This window comes from Stegastes partitus, unplaced genomic scaffold, assembly GCF_000690725.1.
Source record: "Stegastes partitus isolate 25-593 unplaced genomic scaffold, Stegastes_partitus-1.0.2 Scaffold711, whole genome shotgun sequence".
Lineage (NCBI taxonomy): Eukaryota > Metazoa > Chordata > Actinopteri > Pomacentridae > Stegastes > Stegastes partitus.
Genome location: NW_007578442.1, coordinates 315,950 through 338,745, shown reverse-complemented (window position 1 = coordinate 338,745; position 22,796 = coordinate 315,950). Strand labels below are relative to the sequence as shown.

General features: G+C 42.1%; 2 protein-coding genes across 4 annotated transcripts in view; one reads left to right on the top strand and one right to left on the bottom strand.

Annotated features, from left to right (window-relative positions):
* The first annotated feature begins 2,094 nt into the window (after nucleotides 1–2,094).
* Nucleotides 2,095–11,754, top strand: cpvl (carboxypeptidase vitellogenic like). The gene is made up of 13 exons (XM_008291053.1): nucleotides 2,095–2,225; nucleotides 2,411–2,589; nucleotides 3,904–4,025; nucleotides 5,881–5,995; nucleotides 6,087–6,145; nucleotides 6,239–6,318; nucleotides 6,421–6,487; nucleotides 7,538–7,660; nucleotides 7,939–8,070; nucleotides 8,288–8,386; nucleotides 8,485–8,658; nucleotides 9,903–10,085; nucleotides 10,170–11,754. The coding sequence occupies exons 1-13, from the start codon at nucleotides 2,221–2,223 to the stop codon at nucleotides 10,266–10,268; spliced, it is 1,437 nt and encodes a 478-aa protein (XP_008289275.1). The 5' UTR covers nucleotides 2,095–2,220; the 3' UTR covers nucleotides 10,269–11,754.
* Nucleotides 11,755–12,205: 451 nt separating this feature from the next.
* Nucleotides 12,206–22,796, bottom strand: part of creb5b (cAMP responsive element binding protein 5b) — a 42,376-nt gene continuing 31,785 nt past the window's right edge. For all 3 annotated transcript variants that reach the window (XM_008291055.1, XM_008291054.1, XM_008291057.1), the window contains exons 8-11: nucleotides 18,404–18,727; nucleotides 16,870–17,097; nucleotides 15,853–15,961; nucleotides 12,206–14,897 (exon numbers count right to left, since the gene is read on the bottom strand). In XM_008291055.1, the coding sequence (XP_008289277.1) occupies nucleotides 14,743–14,897; nucleotides 15,853–15,961; nucleotides 16,870–17,097; nucleotides 18,404–18,727 (816 nt within the window). In that variant the 3' untranslated portion in view covers nucleotides 12,206–14,742. The remainder of the gene's footprint in view (nucleotides 14,898–15,852; nucleotides 15,962–16,869; nucleotides 17,098–18,403; nucleotides 18,728–22,796) is intronic.

Below are 22,796 nucleotides of genomic sequence, written 5' to 3'. Positions count from 1 at the left end.
ATAATAATAATAATAATAATAATAATAATAATAATAATAATAATAATAATAATAATAATACACAACTTTACAATAAGGAATGAATGAGGAAGTAACTGCTAGTTAACCAATAAGTTAACTACTGATCAAATTTAATAGAGTAATAATTAGTTAATTGTGAAATGATGACTGACTGATATGAAGAAGGCAATTTTTAATAGAGGGCTATAAACTAGACAACAGAGAACAGACTGGGAGATACTGTATTGAATCATTAGTTCACGAATATCTGAGAGGTTCCTCACTCCCTTTTAGTTGCTGTTGTTGCATCCCAAGCAGTGATGTGTAATACTAAGGAGTCGCTTATTACTTCAGCATGATCCTGTGATGAATGTTAAAGAGTTCAGTATGGCTAATTAACAGATATTCATCAGCTAATCATTATCTAATGATCCATCAGTCTACTATCTCCCAGTCTGCCCTCTAGTGACTGATCATTATCTACTTTATAGTCCCTGATTAATCCATTATAAAGTCATTCTTCATTTATTTCTTACTCACTATAGTCATTAACGAATCATTTGCTACTCTATACAACTTGATTAAGAGTTAGCCATTAACTGATGTTTAACTAGCAGCAAGTGCCTCATTTATTCCTCCAAAGAATACATTAGTGTTCCTTATTGTTGAGTCTTAATCATGTGGTCATGTTGTATTTCCAGGGATTTGAGCTCTGAAACTAGTAGACAGATGAACCCTACATTTCCAATCTAATACTTTTTTCTTTTCTATACATACCACAGCTGCTTTTACTAAGTACATACTACTGCAGTGCAGTGTGCACACAACTGGGACATACTAGTCCACTTGACTGGCCAAAATATAGCTTAGTCTGCCTGTAGATGGTCAGTTATAGTTGAAAATCCAATGTTTATTCAGCATCAGTCATAATAAGCATAGATTCAGTGCTCCTGCCTGAAAAAAATTCCATGTTGATTCTGATTTTGCCATCTAGTTTCACCACAGAGTGTAAAAATAACTTTGATGCGCCAACAGTGATGTCACCCATTGGTTTGTGGTTCACCATTAGGAAGCTTTGAGTTTGGCATCCGGCCATCGTCATGTTGAACTTTTGAAACCTGACATCATGAGCAACTGGTGGATGAGACCGGAGAACCCAAGAACGACACAACCTGTCAATCACAAACACGCCCTACTTTCTCTCGTGATTTATTCTAACTAAGATGATTTACAAAATGCACATCATGCCATATTCAAACAGTCTTAAAGCTTGCAATTGATACCAATAACTCATGAAGAAAATGTTTACAGAGGTAACAGATAAAGTGAGAAGTAGGCTAATTTTCTAACAGACTTCTATACTATCAGAATTCTTTTTTCACCCAGAGGAGTCTCCCCCTGCTGGACATGAGAGAGGATGGAGGTTTAAGGCACTCCTGCATTGGCTTAATTTTTATTTTTTATTTTTTTTGGAATCAGAGGCTAAATTCAACTTTATATGCAGTCTATGGTAAAGCCTTTTGAGACTGCAAGGATGTCTCTGTATGATTTGAACTGGCCATTCCATAAAAGTTAACAAAAACAGATTTTAATGAAAATCAGAAATTAAACGGAATGCAGGTCAAAGGTACATCCATCTTTTATATACAGTATACGCTTGTTACTTAATCAAGACAACATGACACATGTGACCCATCTTCCACTGTGCAGAGGATTGTGGGTCAAAGCAGGATGCCCTAGTAGGACATCCTGGTAATTTTGGCACAGCGCATTGGGACATACTAAAAATAATTGTCTTGCATGCTGCACATACTGTATGTTTTAGTTTGACTTTGTGAGAAGACAATGTCATGAGCTTTAAAGTTGTTGAGCATAAATTACAGCCAAAGAAATGTAAAAAAAAAAAAAAAAAAAGGGGGAAAACACCGTAGGTTTATTTTTGTTATTTGTTTTCCCAACAAATCAAAGTAAAATTCCATTTTGAGCAGCAGTTTTAGTGAATTTGTTGGGTTTCCTTCAAGACAGAGCTCAGGGCTGTAAACCCAGGAACTCAACCACGTGACCCGGCGCGTCACATGACCAACACAGAGCTGGTCATGTGACTCAGTCTGACTGTGCACACAGTTTGTCAGCAGTCCACCTGGTTGGAGCCTCACACTGTGATTGTAGCTGTGTTTGGAGGCAGAAACTCGGCCCAGCTCCACAGAACCGACAGTAAAGATGAGGTGAGTTTGTTTTTTTCACTCATTAAAAACGAGCTTTCCGTACTTTTCCTGCTCCTCCGCCGCAGCAGCAGCGTGGCTCTCTGTGGTGGGACTGTTTTGTAACGTGAGAGGAGCTGCGGTGCTGGAGCTTCACCTATGGACGCTCGGGCCTGTAGTCTGATAGGCTTTGCTGTAAATGTTGGCAGGCTGCTGCTGGAAACTGTGTCTCTCGTGTTACTGTGGGCCTGTCTGGACTCTGCGCACTCCCGGAGCTGCTCCACGTTCTTCTGCCGGAAATCTCACTCCGTCAGCGGCCCAGATGGAGTGGACCCGGGCTCCCCTCTGTTCCTCACCCCCTATCTGGAGAAGGGCGCCATAGATGAAGGTAGAAAACACAGTCAGTGGTGCAGGATACTACAATAAGTCTGCAACTGTCCATCCTTGTATAATATACTATATTATACCCAATACATCACACTTAAGTGCAATTTAATATTGTGCCAGATTTTTATTAAATTTATCTTTTTTTTTAATATATCATAGTATCCATTATGTGGACTATAACAGCTCCATTGTATTGCATTTCTCAGCTCTTCCTATTTATAGTTTATTTGTTCTCTTTTTCTTCCCGTCACTTTTTTTGTGCTCTTTCCTGTATCTATGCTGCTACAACAAGTGAGTTTCCCCATTAACGGTGAAAAATAAAGTGCAATTTAGTCTAATCTAGCAATAATATCACATTTCACCACCAGCAATTAGGCTGCAGATTTCTTTCAAACATGCATGACATTTTTCTGCATTCTGGTGAATTTTTATGCACCAATTTGTGCACTTTTTTGGCCTAAATTTATGGTGGAAATGTCTTGATTTATGTTAAGGCAATTTGAAATATAAGGGGATATAGTGCAATGAGGCTCTCAGGCATTCTTTCTTGCTTTCAAGTATTTTTTTTTTAACCTAATATGTATTATAAGCAGGTGAGGTGGTATTTTTATGTCATTTTGTAGGCTTCTAACCTCAAATGTGTAACTTAAGCAGGTAAAATCACAACATAAATGACACCACAGGATCTTAACCACAATATTTGCACTTGTTATGTCACTTTTATGACACCAATCGTAATCTTTTTTTTGTTACCGGAACGGACTTGACGTAACTGCTGGTGTCGTAAATGTGCTGTATAAAAAAATAAAAATGTTGACTTGCTTATTTTATATTGCATGATCTTTTATGTTTGTTTGATTTTTTTATTAGTAGTTGCATAATTTTATATTCTTTTAAGTAAAATTGGAAAGCACAGAAAAACACTATACACTTCTTTATTTTTATATTTTATTATAATTATATTTTTAATTATTATTCACCTGTAAATCAGCTTTTTTCATACTATCCCTGCTGATACATGTAACAGTGGGGAAATCAACAAATCTAATATAAATCTAAATAACTGAGGTGGACCGATCCTCCGCATCAAATCAAGTTTATTTTTATGTCGTGTTTAAAGCAACGTGATTTGACCAAAGTGCTGAACATGCTGTCAGACAGGCAGCAAAAACTGAAATATGTCCACAAAGCAAGACAGGATACAGACTTGTAAAATCAAGATTATAAAACAAGCTGCTTGAAATCTGTTCTCATGCTAATGTATGTATATTTTGTTTAATGTGTTCATCAACATGTCAAAATCTCATTCTTGCAGCCAGGAAGCTGAGTCTGGTGGGAAAACTGCCCGGAGCTAATGTCAAGAGTTACGCCGGATACCTCACAGTCAACAAAAAATACAACAGCAACCTCTTCTTCTGGTTCTTCCCTGCGCTCATGGTAACTTCTCCTTTCTAAATGACATTTCTGCAAGCTCTGCAGTTCTTGTGTGTTTTTCAGCTCTTTACTCCCTTTACCTTTTGCCCCCCGTTGTCGTCTTGTGATTGCACCGTGCGTGTTTGGTCAGCTGCAGCTCGGGAATGCCTGCTATGGAGGCAGATTAGGTTTTGTTTTGTCGAATGAGTACTTTGGAGTGAGTAATTCCCTACCTATTTTGGGAGCTTGAGCCTTTACTGTAAAATCCACAAATCAGTAACCAGGAGTTTTATCAAAAGTCACCTGCTGTCTCATGATAGCAGATGTTGTGTGAAACCTCTGTAATATTTGTTTTGTAGTTCAAAATCAGCTCCGCTCCCATCAGCTAAATTCAGACTTCAGTCACTTGCATTCTATCCTTCCTGCTCATCGTCTATGAATACAGCCATAGCATGGAGAAGTTTTATTCAGAGAAAGTTTACCAAACGTATCACCTATATGTTTACATACCAGACATCACTGGAGATATCCATGGTTGGCCACGATGCAGACTTTTATTTTGAAAAGTGTTTTTAACAACTTATGCTGTGCCCAGAGTGCTGCTGTTTGAATGTAGTTACTTGTTTTCCCAGATGAGAAATGGCGGTTACAGTCGCTTATGGAGCTAATAGATATTTATTATGTTATATTTTATTAGCAGTAGGGGCTGCAAGGTGGCTCCCAGCAAGAAGGTTGCTGGTTCGCGTCCCGGTGAGGACACCCGGGATCTTTCTGCGTGGAGTTTGCATGTTCTCCCCGTGCAGCGTGGGTTCTCTCCGGGTTCTCCGGCTTCCTCTCACACTGTCCAAAAACGTGTTGAGGTTAATTGGTGATTCTAAATTGTCCATAGGTGTGAATGTGAGTGTGCTTGGTTGTCTGTCTCTAAGTGTAGCCCTGTGATAGACTGGTTACCTGTCCAGGGTGTCCCCTGCCTTCACCCTGAGTCAGCTGGGATAGACTCCAGCCTCCTGTGACCCTGGTGAGGATTAAGTGGTGTATAGATAATGGATGGATGGATATTAGCAGTATAAAGCCCTTTTCTGATATGCTACTGTCTTTCCATTTGCATAAGTGCACATTTGGAGACGCTCATGCGGATCCTGCTGCTGTCTGATGCTGCAGGTATTTATTGAACTCAAAGCAAAGACTCCTACAAACAGCTGGAAGCAACAAAAACAAAGCTCCTGGTAGCATTTTGCCCAAAAAAAATCCCAAGATTGCTTTAATTATTGGTGAGTGTTGTTATTCTGAGACTTTAATCTCTGTTTTCATTGCAGTAGAGTTTTATTTTTATCAACAACTGAGTTTGTAATGGATGTGAATTGTTGGTGTTTGGTGATTTTTGGCAGCAAACTGTGTTTTACGCCGTCAGTGACGTTTTTGGACTGATTGTTGGTGCTGAAATGTGGGAAAAGACTCACCAAAATAGCTTCAAACAACCTGAAGCATGTTTGGTTTTTTTTGTGTGGCGAACCATTTAAGATGATGCCGGTCAGACGACGATGATGATGATGAATTGTTACCAGGCCCGACTTTGTCAGGTCGCTGTGGCAACTTACACAGAAGAATGCTGTCGGATTAACAAGAGTGCATGTCAGAACGGGTCTGAAGGCAGATAGTCCTCTGATTAGTTTTCACCTCTCTGCAGTCTGATTACATCAAACCTGATCGTGGCCTTAACCCAAAGCCAGTGTAATTCTTATCTCTACTCCAGAACTTGAGTGATAACAGCACTGTTAAGATCAAGTGTGTTACAATCCACCTTTTTGTTAATGACCCAAAGTGGCCACTAGATGGCGCTGAGATCTTAACGTTTCTTGTCCCCTGATCTGACCGACAGGCTAACCGAGCGAACGCTCCGGTCCTGCTGTGGCTGCAGGGCGGCCCCGGAGGCACCTCCATGTTCGGCCTGTTTGTGGAACACGGGCCTTACGTGGTGTACAAGAACCTGACGGGTAAGAACTGATTTGGTCCAACAGCAGCAGATGTGATGTGTTTGTTGTATAGTTTGTGTCGGAGCATCATTTTGTTTCTCTGTCTTTGCAGTCGGTATGAGGGACTACGCCTGGACAAACAGATATTCAGTTTTGTACATCGACAACCCGGTACGTCTTTCTTTCTCATCCCCATCGCAGAAACAAAAGAACAATCACACAGTGTTTCCCAACTTTGTGTTTGTTGTCTTGTGTTATTTTTAGGTTGGAACAGGTTTCAGCTTCACCGATGATGACAGAGGTTTCGCTCAGAACCAGGATGACGTTGGCAGAGACTTGTACAGGTGGAACGCTGCCGTCCAGAGCAAATATTTCTCTTGGGTTCTTTAATGCTGGGGTTGGATCGTCACTAACTCTTTTATTGTTCCATTCTCTTCTTTTAAAAGCGCTTTAACGCAGTTCTTCCAGATCTTTCCTGAATATCAGTCCAGTGACTTCTATGCAACTGGAGAGGTGAGTTTTTCCTTTTATTCTTTGCAAAAATAATAAAAGCTGTACATTGAAAGTATCAGTATCACAAAGGTGGATATTTACACATTGAAAAAATAGTCACTGATGACTTGTAGCACATTTTGGCTAAAGCCCAGATGTGTCAGACGATATTATAATGTGTCTTTGTTACACTTTGCAGCTATTTGTTTAGAAAAATAGCTTTAAAACTTTCATTTTCCTTTTGTTTTGATTACTTCACAAAATTGTGTTTTCGGTTCAATTTTAAGATCTCATCTTTGCGTTGTTGTTTCAAAATTAGATTTTAGAACAAAAATATGAATTGACAAATTATTCTAATTTTCCATTTCGGGGTTATACGCTTGTGGTTGGATCGTACCATTGGCACCCAGGGGAGGGACCTACATATTTTATATAACATTATTCCATTCATGTTGGCTTCATTTTGTTTATTTATCCAGCCATTAATTAAATTATTTGCTCACTCATTCATTAATTTATTAGCCGATAATTTAGGCTAAAAGGATTTGTATCATTGCATACACGCTACCTCTCTGCTTCATTTGCCGGAGGGAGGATAGAGAGGAAAAGGCTGATGCTCTTTGTTTATTCTATATAAAAACAACCAACAGCATAGACTGGCCTGTGGCTCCAGGCTTTAAGTCATTTTCACAAAACCCTTCCAAAAATAGGGTACCCATGAATTATTGCGTGGTCACATGCAGAACACGGCTGCACTGCTGGATCCCCGGCTGGCTCTGATGGTACGGTCCAACCACAAGCGCAAAATGGAAAATTAGAAATATTGAGTCATGTTTTATTTTTTGCTCAAAAATAAAATTCAGAAGCAACAACCCAGACGTTAACGATTTAAGAAAGAAAAAAGAAAAAAAAATAGACGATTATCCATTTATGAAGTAATCGACAAAAAAAGAACAGTGAAAGTTCATTTGTGGTGAGAATTTAACAAAGAACTAAAAAAGAATTATTCAGATCGGACCAGAAAGCACGATATTGTCCTCACTTGTTCATATTTTCTCTCTCTGCATGCAGTCATATGCAGGGAAGTACGTTCCCGCCATTTCTTACTACATCCATAAGAACAACCCCACTGCTAAGGTGAAAATCAACTTTAAGGGGATGGCTATCGGTGATGGACTCTGTGATCCAGAACTGGTGCGTATCCAGACTTTCATTGTCTGACATTCATTTAACTCCTTCACGTACACATTTCTCCCAATTGTGTTGAACTTGCCTCCATAAAATCATCTCATTTCTTGTCTTTAATCCAAATTCTCATCGTGTCAGTCGTCTTATTTTTCATCTCATCTCCAAACAATCTTAAGTTTTCTGTAATAAAACTGGTTCCTATGCTGAGAGTTTCTGTCCGATGCTGTCAGGTGTTGTTGGTTTGCAGATGTGGAATGAATATTTTCCCTTCTTTCCTGCGTCAGATGCTCGGTGGCTACGGAGAGTTCCTGTATCAAATAGGACTCATAGATGAACTCCAGAAGCAGTATGTTGACAAGCAGACGGGTTTGGGCGTTCAGCTCATCCAGCAGCAGAAGTGGGTGGAGGCCTTTCAGGTAGCAGATGTTCGGTGTCTCTTAGATTTCTCAGAACACAAGCTGATATTGTTTCTCATCTATTGTTATCAAGATTTGCAGGAAGTTGTCATCATTCGGGGCGTGCATGTCATAGATGGATTTTTTCCTATATTTCTGAAACAAACATTCAAACTAGGATCAAGAAAATCAAATATCTTACTGAGACTTAACTAACTGTTGGCTTCTCTTCCTTCAGGTTTTCGATAGTTTGCTGAACGGCGACTTGGCGCCATATCCCTCCTTCTTCCAGAATGCCACAGGCTGCACCAACTACTACAACTTCATGACATGTCGGGTACTAAGAGCTTCTCAGAGCAGAACTTGAGGTCTTTTCACACAAATAAGCCAGTTATTGCTTTGAACAGTCGCTCCTTGTCTCCGCGTGCACCACAGGAGCCTGAGGACCAGGAGTACTTCGCTCCGTTTGTGACCCTGTCAGCGGTGCGACAGGCCATCCACGTGGGCAACCTCACGTTCCACGACGGCTCGGAGGTGGAGAAGCACCTCATGCAGGACGTCATGAAGAGCATCAAACCGTGGCTGGGGGTGCTGATGGACAACTACAGGGTGAGAAGATTGTCCAAACATGTTCAGTTGCAGAGTGTACAAGTGGAAGCAAATATGTACAAATAAGGCCAGAATTGTTTATACCCATGCAAATTTTAATTTATAATAACTTTTTATTGGACCAATAGGTTTCTTCTGGCTGGAAATGACATAAAAGAGTGACAATAGACAACAAGACATCATGTATACAGAGATGTAACTGTTAAATTTGAGCTATTTCTTGGTTATTATGAATGTTTACTAAAAAAAAAAAGCCATGTCCAGAACCCTCCATACCCTTTTGAAAATGTCAGTTTTTGAGAAAATGCAGCTTTTGTACCATTCCTGGTCATTTTCTGCCATGTTCTGGAGCGTTCTAATACACTACAAACTGAGAACAGCTGATGCAATAGGTCTCTCATCGGTTACCAGTCAATTGCAAGTCATGGCTAAAACTAAAAGGTTTGCTATTAGGGCCCATCACTGAGAGAGAGTTGCTGCTCAGAACCCGGGAAGACTATAAAATAACATCCAAATGCCAGTGGCCATAGAGCAAAGCATCATGAAAAAGTCCAAGGAACACATTAGGAGTGTGGAGGAGAACATCAGGCAGTCTGCAGAAACATTGGGCAGCATTGGAGCTTCAACAAGACGATGATGTGAAACATGGAGCCAAAGTGGTGAAGAGAAAACAATGAGAAGATGCTGGAACGGCCCAGACAGAGTCCAGACCTGAATCCATCCAGAACCTGTGGAGGAACTGAAGAGCAGAGTGATGGAGAGGAAGCCTTCAAGCTCCAAGAGCTGCAGATGGACACAAAAGGGAACAAAATCCCAGTGGAGACATGAAGAAAGACTGTTAGTGAATATAAGAAGTGTTTGTCTGATGTGGTTCTGACACTGATTACTGGTATGAATAATTTTGGACATGGCGTTTTTAGTAGAAATGTGAAAAGAAAATACATGTCTAATCTCTAGAACAATGTTTTACTGTCACTTGCTGTTTGTTTATGTCGTTTCCAACCTATTGATCAAACAAAAAGTCACTATAAATCAAAATGTGGTTTATGGGTATGAATAATTTTGGCCTTAACTGTACATATTGGCTCCCATTTGTACACTCTAATCTGAGAATCTGTATTTAAGCCTTAACCGTATGCGTAGACATAAAATTGTATATGAAAACAGATACTTTCTTGGGTTTGGCTCATCATAATATTCTGATATATTTTAAATATTCTGACACATGTTTTATATCCGTCCAGGTGTTAATCTACAGCGGCCAGCTGGATATAATTGTAGCTGCTCCTCTGACCGAGAGGTTCCTTCCCACTGTGAACTGGACCGGTGCCGCCGAGTACAAAACAGCCCCTCGGTTCCACTGGAAGGTTCAGCCCGAGGACACGGAGGTGGCGGGTTATGTCAGACAAGTCGGGGAGTTTTACCAGGTGAGCGGCCGGTAGAACGAGGAATAAACATCATGAATGCTTGTTGAGAGAATTCAGACTTTGTTGACTGTTTGTGTCCCTCAGGTGATTATTCGAGGAGGAGGACACATTCTGCCTTACGACCAACCAGCCAGGTCCTTCGACATGATCGACAGGTTCTTGTCTACGCAGGGTTGGGTATGAGAGGTACCGGCGCTGAAACACAGCCCGTCAAAGCACCTTCACTTTAAAGAACACACTGATCATGGACTGTTGATTTTAAAGTCTGCTGACTGTCGGAAGCAATGTAAATCAGCATGTGTTTAAATCCATCTTTGCAGCAGGTTTTTATTTTATTTTTTATTTTTTTAAATATGAAGCATTTGGAGTTTTTTTTTTTTGGTCTGCTCCCTGCTCTATTCTTAGCCTGGATCCAGACCCATGAGTTGCTGCAAGAGTTTTATATTTGTTTTAGCGAATAAAATCATAGAAGTGCCAACAAATTCTCTGTTCAGTCCAATTCTCAGGGCAAAGTTACGGTCAGTGATTCTAATTCAGAACGCTTTTTGGCAAATTTGGCCAAAATCTCCACACAGTCCATTGGTTTTCTTTACGTGTGCTTGTACATAGCCTTGGATCTGTAAGTGGAAAAAATGGCTCACAAACCACTATTCCAGCGTGTACTGTGCACGTTTGTGCTTGTGCATAGGGAAGGACGGGAGATGCTTGAAGAGGAGGCAGTGGGAGCAGTAAATCCGGTCCATGTTAACCCTGTAAATATGGGTCAGTCCAACTCAAATGGTCCGATTTTTAGAACAGTTTCTGCTCGACCATCTTTTATTTCCCTAAAATAACATAAAGTATGGATGCTAATAAAGACATTTGTGGAGATTTTATTTTTTTAAAATTGCCTGTCAACCCCTTTTTGGCCCTTTTTTTCCCCAGAGTTCAGTTTCTGAAATAATAGCATGATAAGAAAATAACTGGATGTTAAACATAGCCTTATATTTCATTGTGTGAAAAAGTGTCAGGCAACTTAAAAAAAAAATAAAAATCTCAGAGAAAACTTGGCATAAATTTAACAGATGCCATCTTAAATATTCATAGATTATGATAAAGTTTCAAGCAAGTCAGAGATGGTTGAGCAGAAGGCTGCTGGTTATTGGAGATGGAATAAACTCCAGGCTTCACCTTTTTATTATTTTTTTTTCAAGTTCTCTAAGATTTGGGGATTCATTTCATGTTTGTTTTTCTTGGGATTGGTGTGAAGAAATATTGTATTCTATCTGTACATGATTGAAGGCGAAATGCAAAAAAAACGGTGGTTTGAAAAAGTATTTGACCCCCTTCTGATTGTTTTTACTTGATCTCATACTAAAGTTTGTCAGATCTTCAAACATAAATGAGTAAACCCCCCCCAAAAATCTGATAGTTTAGTATGCAATAGTCGAATACTTTTTCACTGCACTGTAAAACCTTACAAGTGAAGAAATGGCTTGAAATATAGACACATATCTACGTCAGAGTGTTTTCATGTCAGACTGAATTTTGCAGTCTGACAACCTTTTCTAGTAACGGTCTGTTTTAAAGATGACAGCAGATGTGAAAGTACTGTTTACTTAATCAACAAGCTGTACAGCAGCGGTTACTGTGCCGCTCAATGCTTCCCAATTTAGTCATTCAATGAATTTAAAAAAAAAAAAAAAGTTTGTATCATTAAATCTTTGATCATGCTTGAAAAATAATGAGTTATTCCAGCGCAGATGTTCCTCCGTGTGTTTCAACAGTAGTCTGCGGAAATGAATTCTTACGCAATGTTGTTTATTTAGTTGGTTTTCGCTTCATTGCTGTGGCTAAGATTTAATTGGAACTGTAGTGATTTGGCACTTTGACAGGATTCCTCCAAGATGTTTGTGTACGAGAGTTAACTGCCATGTTATTTCATCAGGCATCTATCAAGCTGTCTAGACAGTTCAATAATTAATGAGTATTCTAAACCTTTAAAGCATCTAACTATTTAATGAGCAGTTATTTGTCAAGGACAAGCATCGGGGAAATGCCGTTTGATTCTTTCTCCGAATTCATCTGTTCGGAGAAAAAGTGTGTCGCCACGTTTCAAGAACGACGACGTCTTAACCGTGTAAGTTAATTGTATGTTACAGAACAAGTGCTTTATTTTTCATACCGTAATGTAACTGCAGTGATACTTTTTAAACATCTGTACAAATGCAAAATAAAATGGAGACGATGTAATTACACACACACGCGCCAAAAAAAACCAAACCACCAAAAAAATGTACAAAGTTATGCAGGCAAGAATGGATTCATTACATATCGACAATGTATTTAAGCGCTGAAATGAGCCTCGACATACAACAGAAGGCAACAAGTGCTATGCAAACATTATTTACACACGTACCACACATTTATACTCCCTTCGAAAAGAAAGGTGGTTGCATTACATGTACAGGATTATAGAAATTAATGATATTATGTACAATATTTATAGTTTTAGATTTAAAATAATACAATTACAACATCATTAATATGTAGGAATTGTTCTCCACCTCTCTTTCTCTCACACAAATCCACACAGACACACTCACGCTGCACTTCCATCTGTCCTTTTTTTTTTTTTTTGTCTGCCTATACAGTAACAAATGCTTTTTTCTTTTTTTTTTTTTCGAAACCTGGATCCGCTGTCCAAAATGAATGATTCCAGTTGAAAGTATTTTTGAGGTCATTGCCACATTTTCACATGCAAGAGGTTAATTTTTGGAATGGTTTGATCTAAATAAAAGAAAACAATAAGGCAAGCTTCAGTTCAGACGGTTGGTACAACAACAACAACAACAACAACAAAGCCCTTTTCGAGAGAATCTCTCTCACTCATCATCGTCACAGACTGAACTGCACACTCAAGACTCCAAGGTTAAGAAATGCCGTAACACTTGAAATGCCTCTGCAAAGCTAGGATGTAAACCATTACGAGAGTTTTTTTCCTCATCTTTGACGAGGTTAATTAAACGGTGCTGGGTCCTTTAATCGATTCTTGCAGCTCTAGGTTCCTTTTTTTTTATCTGTAGGCATGTAATTCAAGCCAGGCACATTCTCTCCATAGAGCCAAACACAGTTTAGTTTCTCGCTGGTGTGTGAAGACGGAGGAGGGGGGGAATCGCTGAGAATTACTCTGACCTTAAATATGGCTATTCTACCCTCTGGCACGACAGAGGACAAAGTGCATAGACAGCTCTGCGATCGCTCCACCTGTCAGTGGAATGTATTTCATCCATCCTGCTGTAAAACACAGTGCATTATGGTCATCATGCTAATGAATTGACATTCCTGGTCATAGGGAAGAAGAAGAAGGAAAAACAAAACATGAGAAGGCATTGAGTTTCGAGGCTGGAAGGGAGATAGAAAAGGTCAGGCCTGTATCCGCTGCCAACAGAGGAGTTCTAGGCCTCACATGCAACAGACATCTGAGAAAGCCAATAACAAAAGACTGCTTAGGAAAAAAAATATCATTCTGGTGGTTTAAAAGAAAAGATTTTAAGAAAGATTCAGGCACATTGTGACATCTTGGAAAGCACAGACATGATCTCTAAGTTGTGAGATGCCAGACAAAAAAAAACAAAACAAAACAGGATGCTCAGAAATGTTCTCACACGCTTTTTTTTTTTTCTTCCTAACACACCTGCTGAACTTTGTTCTGCAGAGGAAATAAGGAAAATTTTACCACATGCAAAACTACGCACACAATCAGCTTGGAATCCGAAAACGTGGATCCAAATGCAAAACACACGCACAAAAAAATTAAAAAGAGGCCTCAATGATTAAAGCTTCAGTTGGTCCTGGAGAGCGGAGGAGTTGATCTCAACTCCTGAGCTGCCTCACCGGTTATCACAGTGTACAGTTCTGTAGCTGTAACAGCATCGTATGTCCTTGGCCACTCTGATCATAATGTGGGCATACAGTAGAGAAGGTGATCAATACTGTGATGTATTGCTTCCATTTGATCATATGGTATTTTCACTGTCATGCTGTATATCATAAAGCTCTTTAAGAATACCGCTGACAGGGAGAACGTTAACAGTCATATATGTTTCGAAAGGAAAGGAAAGGATCGTTACACCTGCTTGCATATTCCTGTCTTCAAGACATCATGGCGACAGTTTGGAAAAACAACCTAAAATGTAGCAACATCCCGCTCGCTCATTCAGAGTTTTCTGCGATTCTATGATTTGACTCAGTCCATTAGGCATATTAGAGATGTAAGATCTGTTTTTTAGAGATGATTTCCTCTGGTTCCATGACCGCCGTGGTCAATTATGTACCATTACACAACAGAAAAAAAAGTCACTGAAACGGTGCATGAGATTAGCAAAACTCTCTTTTCCCGCTAAGCACAAAAAAAGCAGATTTAAAAAAAAAAAAAAAAAAAGAGAGGCGATAAACCATAGAACATTTATGCGTTAATAGAGTAGGTCTATAAAAATAGATACTGTAGCTACTGTATAAAGAGCAGCCTCACAGGCCTTTGAGGTTTTTCATGATGGAGGGAAAAGGGGCAGCAGGTGCAGCTGGCGGCCCCTCGGAAAGCAGGTAGGAGGAGGAGGTGGTGGTGGTGAGGGTGGGGTTTCATGGCTGCAGCCCAGGTTATAGTCTTTCTCGTTCCCTAGTGGATGGGGTTAATGTCTGTGCGGTGGTTGGCCTGCCCGTGCACGCTGCTGCCCCCTACGGTCGTGGTGGAGGTGGTGATGGTGTTGTGCTGGATGACCTGCTGCTGGGAGCATGCTGGGGCTGGACTGCCTGCCGGACTGCTCTCTGGACCTGAGGAGACAGCAGTTAGACATTATTCAAGACGTGTGCAGTGTGCGCGGGGTAGGTGTGCGTGCGAGTGTGCATGCTGCGACCACAGTGATGATAAAAAACAAAATAAAGACGCACCAAATGTCGTTATTGTAAAAAAAGACAGCTTTATTAGCAGAAAGACACGTATTTCAAACAAATAACACACTAAATTCACACCTGACCGCTCATGTGTCACCCCCAAAATAGGCCATAGCGGATGACACAAAAGTGGAAAAGTGAATCACTCAACTCCGTAAACACGCCTGATGAATTTTGGACACGCTGAAGGTGACATCTGTACACAAGCTAGCCTCATCAATGAAAGTCATTCCAGCCCAGTTTGGGAGTTGGCTTTCTCCTGTATAAAAGAACCATTCAGCCAAAGGGGGATGTGAGCCTTATTTTCCTGTGCTAAAGCCACACAGGGAGGTGCCTTATCCTAATTACATGGAAATGTCACTCGAATCCGTATCAAAGGGTGGGGCTCTGATGTCATGTGTGGCCGAGCCGAGGCGCAGTCCCAAAAAGTCGGTGAGATCCCGGGCATCCGTGGGAGTTTGGATGCCAACGTGCGGCCTGTGATGTCTTTCTCACGTTGCGTCTCGGCTGCCTCTGTGCGCAGAGGTGCTGTCAGATGGAAAAATAAGTCTCAGGAGGGATTCAGACTACCAACTCCCAGTCCAGGCCGGCTACCAGAGTGTGCAACACCCATATGTCAAAGGAGGAGTCCTACAGCGAGCGTGGGAGCTTGGGAGCTGGACAGCAGCACAGTGGAGCGAAGTGTCTTGGCAGTCGCTGTGTGTCCATCAGACTTAACGTCTGTACAGTTTATACCTTTCCACTGCAGGGCTAAGGCACACAGATGATGGTGTGTTTTTGGTTCAAATTCCCAAGTGTGTGTTTGTGTGTCTGTGTTTAGGTTTGAGCTACTCACTGAGGTAACCTTGGGACTCTTTCTGCATAGTGGTGATGGGACAGTCCTTGTGTGTGAGGAGAAGCTGCTTGAGTTGGGTCACCTCATTCTTTAGCATGGTCACTTCGTTCTGAAATAAAAGAAAAAACTATTTTAGGATTTCAGTGAATCCACAATCTATTCTTTGAAAAGCAAAGGGTGAAAGGCATGTTGTCATAAAAGAAAATCAGAAAATTTGCACCATTTATCAGAGCCAGAAACTCGAAAAACATTTTAAAAATCATAGGCCTTTTAACTTTCTAATGGTTCCTGAACCAATCATGTGTAATGTGCAGTTTCCTTTGGGGAAATTAACCACATATAAGCTTAAAATCATAACATTTCATCAAAATCATTTTATTCTACGTGTCTCATCTAATTCTTTGCCAAAAATAAACCATTTCCCTGAACCAGATTCTGTAAAAAAACAAAAAATTCTGTGCTCCTCCCTTCAACTGTGAAGCCACGAGTGACTCAACTGCGACCAACTGTCATGTGACAAAAATCCTGAGACTTTTCTGCCTAACTGCAAGCTGTGTTTACACAGAACAGAGGAGAGGATGGAAACAAATTTTAAAAAATGTAAGCAGTAAAGTATGTAGAGTCACCACTTTTTTTTTGATCCAGCATTGGTAACACCTGTGGGCACTTGGGAAAATGTTGTACATACTGATTCATGGGTTTTTTTCAGTTTTTGTAAAATAAATAATCAAGGAATTCAATTTTCTTTCCTTTTTCATGATTTATGGCATTATAATTGAGTCATACAGCACTGAAGACATTTTAGAGTTCAGTCTCTTTCTAGTCATGGTTGTGCTGTTTCCAAAAATGTGCAGGACTTTATATTGCAGTGAAAAATGAGCCCATATAACTCATTAGGACTGCTGCATTAACGCTGCTTTAAATGGTTGCAGTATCAGACTGTTTTCATCTGCATTGTTGTGGTGGGATGCTGTGCATAAACTCAGAAGTTCTGGGGCTCATTAGTAGATTTTGTACCTGAAGCTGCATGTTGGTCTGAGTGAGCTCTTCTGCCTTCTTCTCTAACGACATCACCCACACTTTTCTCTTCTGTCTGCATCTCGTCGCGGCTGCTCTGTTTCGCTCCAGGAACTTCCGCCGGCGTTCGTCCGGATCCTCGTCCACCACCCGCCTGCGTCGCCCGCCGCTGGGGGGCGGAGACTGCAACGTCTGCGTGGGCTGCATCTGCTGGGTTGCAGGTGACATCTGAAACACAACGGGAGGGGAGAAAGAATCAGCATTACCAAGGTCTCTGATGAGACGGCGTCTGTCTGCCACCATCCAAACAGATATGTAACCATTCTGACACAGCTGGAAAACAGCCCGTCACCTGTCTGCTGTCAACACTCCCAAGACCCTCAAAGCCTCCTCCCATCTAAACAACAACCTATACGTTACCTCCTGCAGCTATTTGGTGTCTGGCAACCTCCCTAAAAACAACATCTGGTCAAACCACGTGCCTCGTGAGCCAGGCTGTGGGCGTCGGGAGTGAATGAGTGAGTGACTGGGCTGATTCACCAGCCTGCCCACCTTGTTAAAGAGGTGTCAGGATGCAGTTTTCCGACGCCCACTTCCACTCAGGCTAACACCACCAGACGCAGTCAAAAGGCCCGTTTCTAAAACCGTACGTGCACTGACAGATCTTGACATATACTTGGCAAGGTCAAGTGTTTTCAGTCTTCAGATCATTACCATTTTTATGAGAACCATGGAAAATACAAGCTGCTTTAATGGCCACGGTGCATACAGAGAGTGTTGTTTTAATGCCTTAATGGTACATTTGGAACATACAGTGAATTGCATTTCTTGATGTCGGACTGTCCTTCGTCCAAAATGCCTGGCATTTCAAAGGGCGTGAGACAATGCAAGGACAAAGTGTCTCACATCATGTTATTTTTAACGCTGCGAGCAGTACTTTCACTTAAAATTAGACCAAATATATTCGCTGCTAAGATGTTCCAGGAATATTAGCCAAGGCTGTCTGTTCATCAGCATTTATAAAACCCTCTCCTGCACCTACAGCATGCTGTGGCTACATAATTGCAGCTTTGGAGGTGCAGGAGGGTGTGGAGCAAAGTTTCCAAGAGACAGCCATGAGCATCTTTTATAATCGCCACTTTATGACCTCTTCGTGACCTCCTTCCCGCCGTGGACGGCTGCCAACGCTGACCTGTAGCTGACCAACCTCAAAGGGGAAAAAAAACTACCTTTGAGATGCATGCCAGGAAACCACTTGGCATTATGGCTGCAGCGAGGGGGAAAATGTATTTGTCCACTATGAATTTTAAGCATCATTTCAGCCATGCCTCGATGCTAAACCACTAATAGCTGACTTCAAAACTACTCACAGGGTACTAAAGCACTGCCTTGTTTCAGTCATGGCAAATACGTCGTGGTTTCTAGCTAAGATTTTAATGTGCAGTGTAGTTAATGTGTTATTGAACTTGTGGTTTTTGCCTTCGGGGCTGTCTAAAAGCTCCAGCTCCCCCGGGGGAACGTGCTTTTTGCTTACCTGTGAGGCGGAGTGCATTGGAGGGTGCGGTGAGGTCTGATGCGGGTGCCCCGGGTGCAGGTGTGGATTGTGGGAGTTGTGGTGGGGGTTGTGAGCCTGCGGGTGGTGGTGTCCGCCCTGGCCGTGGCCCTGGCCGTGGTGGTGGTGTCCGTGGTGCTGGTACGCGTGAGGCGGCGCTTGCAGGTGCTGGTGCGGGTGCGAGTGCATGTGGTGGTGTGCGCCTTGCTCCTGCCGCGACGACATCATCTCCATCATGTGACCCATGGAGTTCATGTTGCCGTTGGCGATGGCACCGGGGTGGTGTGAAAGTGCAGCCTTCAGCCTCTGAGGAGACAAAACGGACACCAAACACAACGTCACTCTCAGCTTTTTTTTTTTTTTTGCATGCTTGTCTCTATCAGCGTGCTGATTAAGAGTTAGAGAGCAGGCTCATGTTCTGACTATGACATGACAAATGGGTCCATAAATCCACCTGTCAGGAGAACAAATCAAAGCCACTTAGGCTGTCCTCTGCCTCTCCTTCAGTCCTGTCATTCTTCCTCTTTACCTTTCATGATTGCCATCACACTCGTCCCTCCTCTTCATATTCTTAATAGCCTCTCTCTCTCTTCTATGCGTGTCTGGATGCTGGTATGATGCTTGTAAGGTGTGAACCTCATACTGCTCCCCTCTCTGTTGACCCAGCAGCAGCAGGTTTGTTGCTTTAACTGTGTGGTCTACTTAGCCCTGACTGATGGTGTCTCTGAGACTCTGGGAGGGAAACCAGAGAGAGGCTCACTAAAGGTGCGCTTGTGTTCCACGTGTTTACAGAATGCACCTCTCCTCAAGAGTCTGTTTTTCTGGGCGCCACATAAAGCCAACCACAAGAGCAGAAACCTAGACATAAATAAGAAATGCAAGACATATTTACATTTTGAAAGCAGGCTGCAAGACTGTTGAGACTGGTAAATTTGACTTTTTTTTTTTTGCCCAAAGCACACAGCTCTAAGAAAGTAATCATTCATCTTACATTTCATGTCCAAGTCACTTTTTGCATAAAGTTACCAGCAAAAATGAAACCAAAGACATTCCTTCCAAGGCTACTGTTGTGAATTCCACAAAGTTTTCTATTCTCTTTCCCAGTGCTCTCTTTTCTCTCTCGGATCCCTTCCCCCTTCTCCCAGCTGCTGTCAGTAAGTCCACGCCGAGTCCAAGGCTCCATATCTTTTAACAACCTTCACATTCATGATTCCCATAGGGAATGGCATCCAGCTGGTCTGGATCACAATGGTGGGACATGACCAGAGCACAACATCAGCCCCGCCACTCCTCCTCCTCCCCCCCTCTCGCACTGTCCATGAGTGGAAAGCTTTTTACAAGTAGGGAGGAGGCACAGTCAAATAAATCATTTTTGAAGATGGGGGGGCGAAAGTCCAAAAAAGAAGAGAGCATGCTCTACTGGGTAGTATTATGTTTACGAATGACATATGTGCATTTGATTTACAAATAGCTGAGTTGTCTTTGCAAGAGGACTGCACATGAAACCGGCACAGTAAAATTATGAGCTTGCCAAGCCAGTTTTGGTTGAGTGTAGTTTCTGTTTGTCATTCCAAGGGATGCCTGACGTGACGCACAGGTACATTTCTGGAGCTGCACGATTGAGGTTAGTATCTCATTGTTTTAAATATAAACAGCAGATCTTGATGCTATCGCAGTATATTCACACCCAAACCCACCACAGCTTCAGGAGAGCAGCTCTCAGGGACCACAGCCCTTCCTTTCTTGTGACAGGGGTTAAAATACCACAGAGTCTGCACTAACACACAGCGGGTGTCCTCAGGCCTGCAGCTGTCCACAGCATCATAGTCACACAGAGACTTACTGAGGGCAACAAGAAGAAGCCTCTGACTTGCTGTAATATATTCTATAAGTCAAAGCCTATACATGCTCTAAGTTATTGTGCTGAATAGCGATCTGCACACGGTATAAAAATGCAGAAATTACAGCCGGTTGACATACAGCTAAAACAGAAAATGGATTTTAAATGCTTACAGATCAATCATCGCCACCAGTGCTGACAAGGACATCTTCAGAGTATCACAGGATGAATTCTGAGGCTGACAGCCCTCACAAAGCACCTTCCCTTCTGCCTTCAGCTTGTCAGTATGCACCACAGAGGTGAGGCCACCCCTCTTGTGAAAGAGAAAACCAATCAGGGTTTGACAACCTCCTGCCACTCACAGAGCAGGCAATCACCTGAATGAACAGAGACCATAGGAGTCTCCTCTCTGTCTGTCTGTCTGTCTGGACTCTGCTTTTTGTAGCCTTAGAAAAGTTGTCGGTCTCGTGGGTAAGATCTGGTGCTACAGGAGCTCAGGGGAGGTGAAGGGCGGCAGCGAGAGAGCAGAGGTGGGAAGAGATTAGATGGATTCTAGCGTCTCTTCCCCAAACACCATCAGCCCACGACGGCAATTGCTCATTTATCAGTGTCTCGGCGAGCTGTCCAGCTGGCAGTGCAGCACTATCTGCTTATTAATTGAATTAGCCCCCGAAGAGGCCAGAGAGTGTCGAAGCACAGAGGCAGGGTCAAAGAGCCGAGGGGTCGCGCAAAGGCACAAGCCTCGGTGGTGATAAATAGGACAGAGAGAAAGCACAGAAGTAACTAAATGAATTGCAACTGTGTTTATTATCTATATAGATGGACATATCGATCCCACATAAGAAACAGATCCAATAAATGAAGGAATATCCAGCAAGAAAAGACAATTAAAAGGTATCAATGCACCTAAATGAAACTACTACTCAGTGTTCCAAGAACTTCATCAGATCCCAAACTACGTAATTTATTGTTAAAGTAATTTCAGCCTTTTCCTGTTCTGTTGTGTCTTTTTAAATTGCTGTAAAGTACTTTGAAACTGTGTTTTAAGAAGTGCTCGATAGGATAAGGAACATCTAAAATAAGTAGCACAGCCGTAGTAGAGTGCAACGAAAAAGCCACAGTTCACATTGTGTAAGAAGAGAAAACCCTTACCGTGATGTAAGCCTATTCCTGCAGCTATCTCTGCACAAGTGTCTGCTTCTGCTCCATCTGGAGTTGAGGCACAGCTCAGTTAAACCCAGCTCAGCCAAAACTTAAGTCTTTGTATCCAGAACCACAGTGACGCAACTAAGGGACGTTAGCAGAGCGATGATGAGCAGGCTGTGATTCTCAAACACCTTCATCAGCTCCCTAATGACTCTTTAACACATGGTTGTATTTCCCCAGACTGTGCTAAGCACAAGAACTTAACCACTATGTGCATTTGACTTTAATAACACACACACACACACATACATATACATTTCTCCTGCAGCAACATGGCTGCCGCAGAAAACAGTCATTAAATCAGTGCAGGTGTTAGCCTGTGGCAGCGCAGAGCACTTGCAGATGGGATGGCATTCAGCCTGTCCTACCACTGTCTGCCCTGCTGTTGTTGGAAATTGGAAAAACACAGCAGACACAACAGGAGGAGACACAACACAGACACGTTCACCTTCTTCCACAATCAGCACATGCACTTGACACTACATTTCATGCATTCTGTCAGTGTACTCCAAGTAGCAGCGCTATCGATTTTCCACTGTTAAAGCACCGTCCCTGATTCAGCCATCTTTTGCCCAGAGGGGAGCTATCTCCTCTCAGACCTTTGCCCCCTGACCTCTCCACTCCCATTCCTCTTTTTTTCTTTTTCTTTTTGAGCCTCTTTCATTTATGTGGTTTCAGGGATACCAGGTGATCATCCATTAATGATATTTATTAATGGCTGCTTCCTCTCTGACACGAGGGGCTTTGAGTGATGTCCCTGTGAGTGCTCTGGGCACATCCTGAGAACACACTCAGGTTTCTGCTCACCAGATGACTTCATATCTATTAACCCTGGGAGGAGAAAGGAAGAGCACGGAGCAGGTACAAAGGGAGGAGACCACGCCTGCCTGAGGACGGGTAAATCAAATTCAGTGAGGTCAGGGTGAGCACTTTTATTCCCCTTAAAAGTGGAGCAGTGTACTATCAGGGGACCTGTGGCCCTCTGGCGCCTTACAGCAGGTTAGGAAGATTTAACCAGTCTGTGGAGTCATAGTTTAACTGCGACGAGATCAGAGTTTCAATTGGAGATCTTCCGCTTCACATTAAACAGTCCGCTTAGAAACAAAGCTTCTGTCTGTCTCTGTCAGCTTTTTTGTTCGCACAAGTGTAAGCGCACAGTATTTCTAATTGCATAATATATCATAGCTGTAACTTTCCTGGCAGTATTTTATGTGGGGCTAGGCCTCCTAGCTCATACTCTAAACCCAACATGGGTTCACCATCTGCAGCTGGAAGCAGGAGTTTGGCTGCTTCGCCAGGCACTCAGAGGATCCTGTTCCATCCTCCTCA

Excerpts from the sequence above, each read along its gene's own strand:
- cpvl (XM_008291053.1), top strand. Across the intron at positions 2,590-3,903 it reads GAAGGGCGCCATAGATGAAG|CCAGGAAGCTGAGTCTGGTG; the intron begins GTAGAAAACACA and ends TCATTCTTGCAG. Across the intron at positions 6,488-7,537 it reads ACTTCTATGCAACTGGAGAG|TCATATGCAGGGAAGTACGT; the intron begins GTGAGTTTTTCC and ends CTCTGCATGCAG.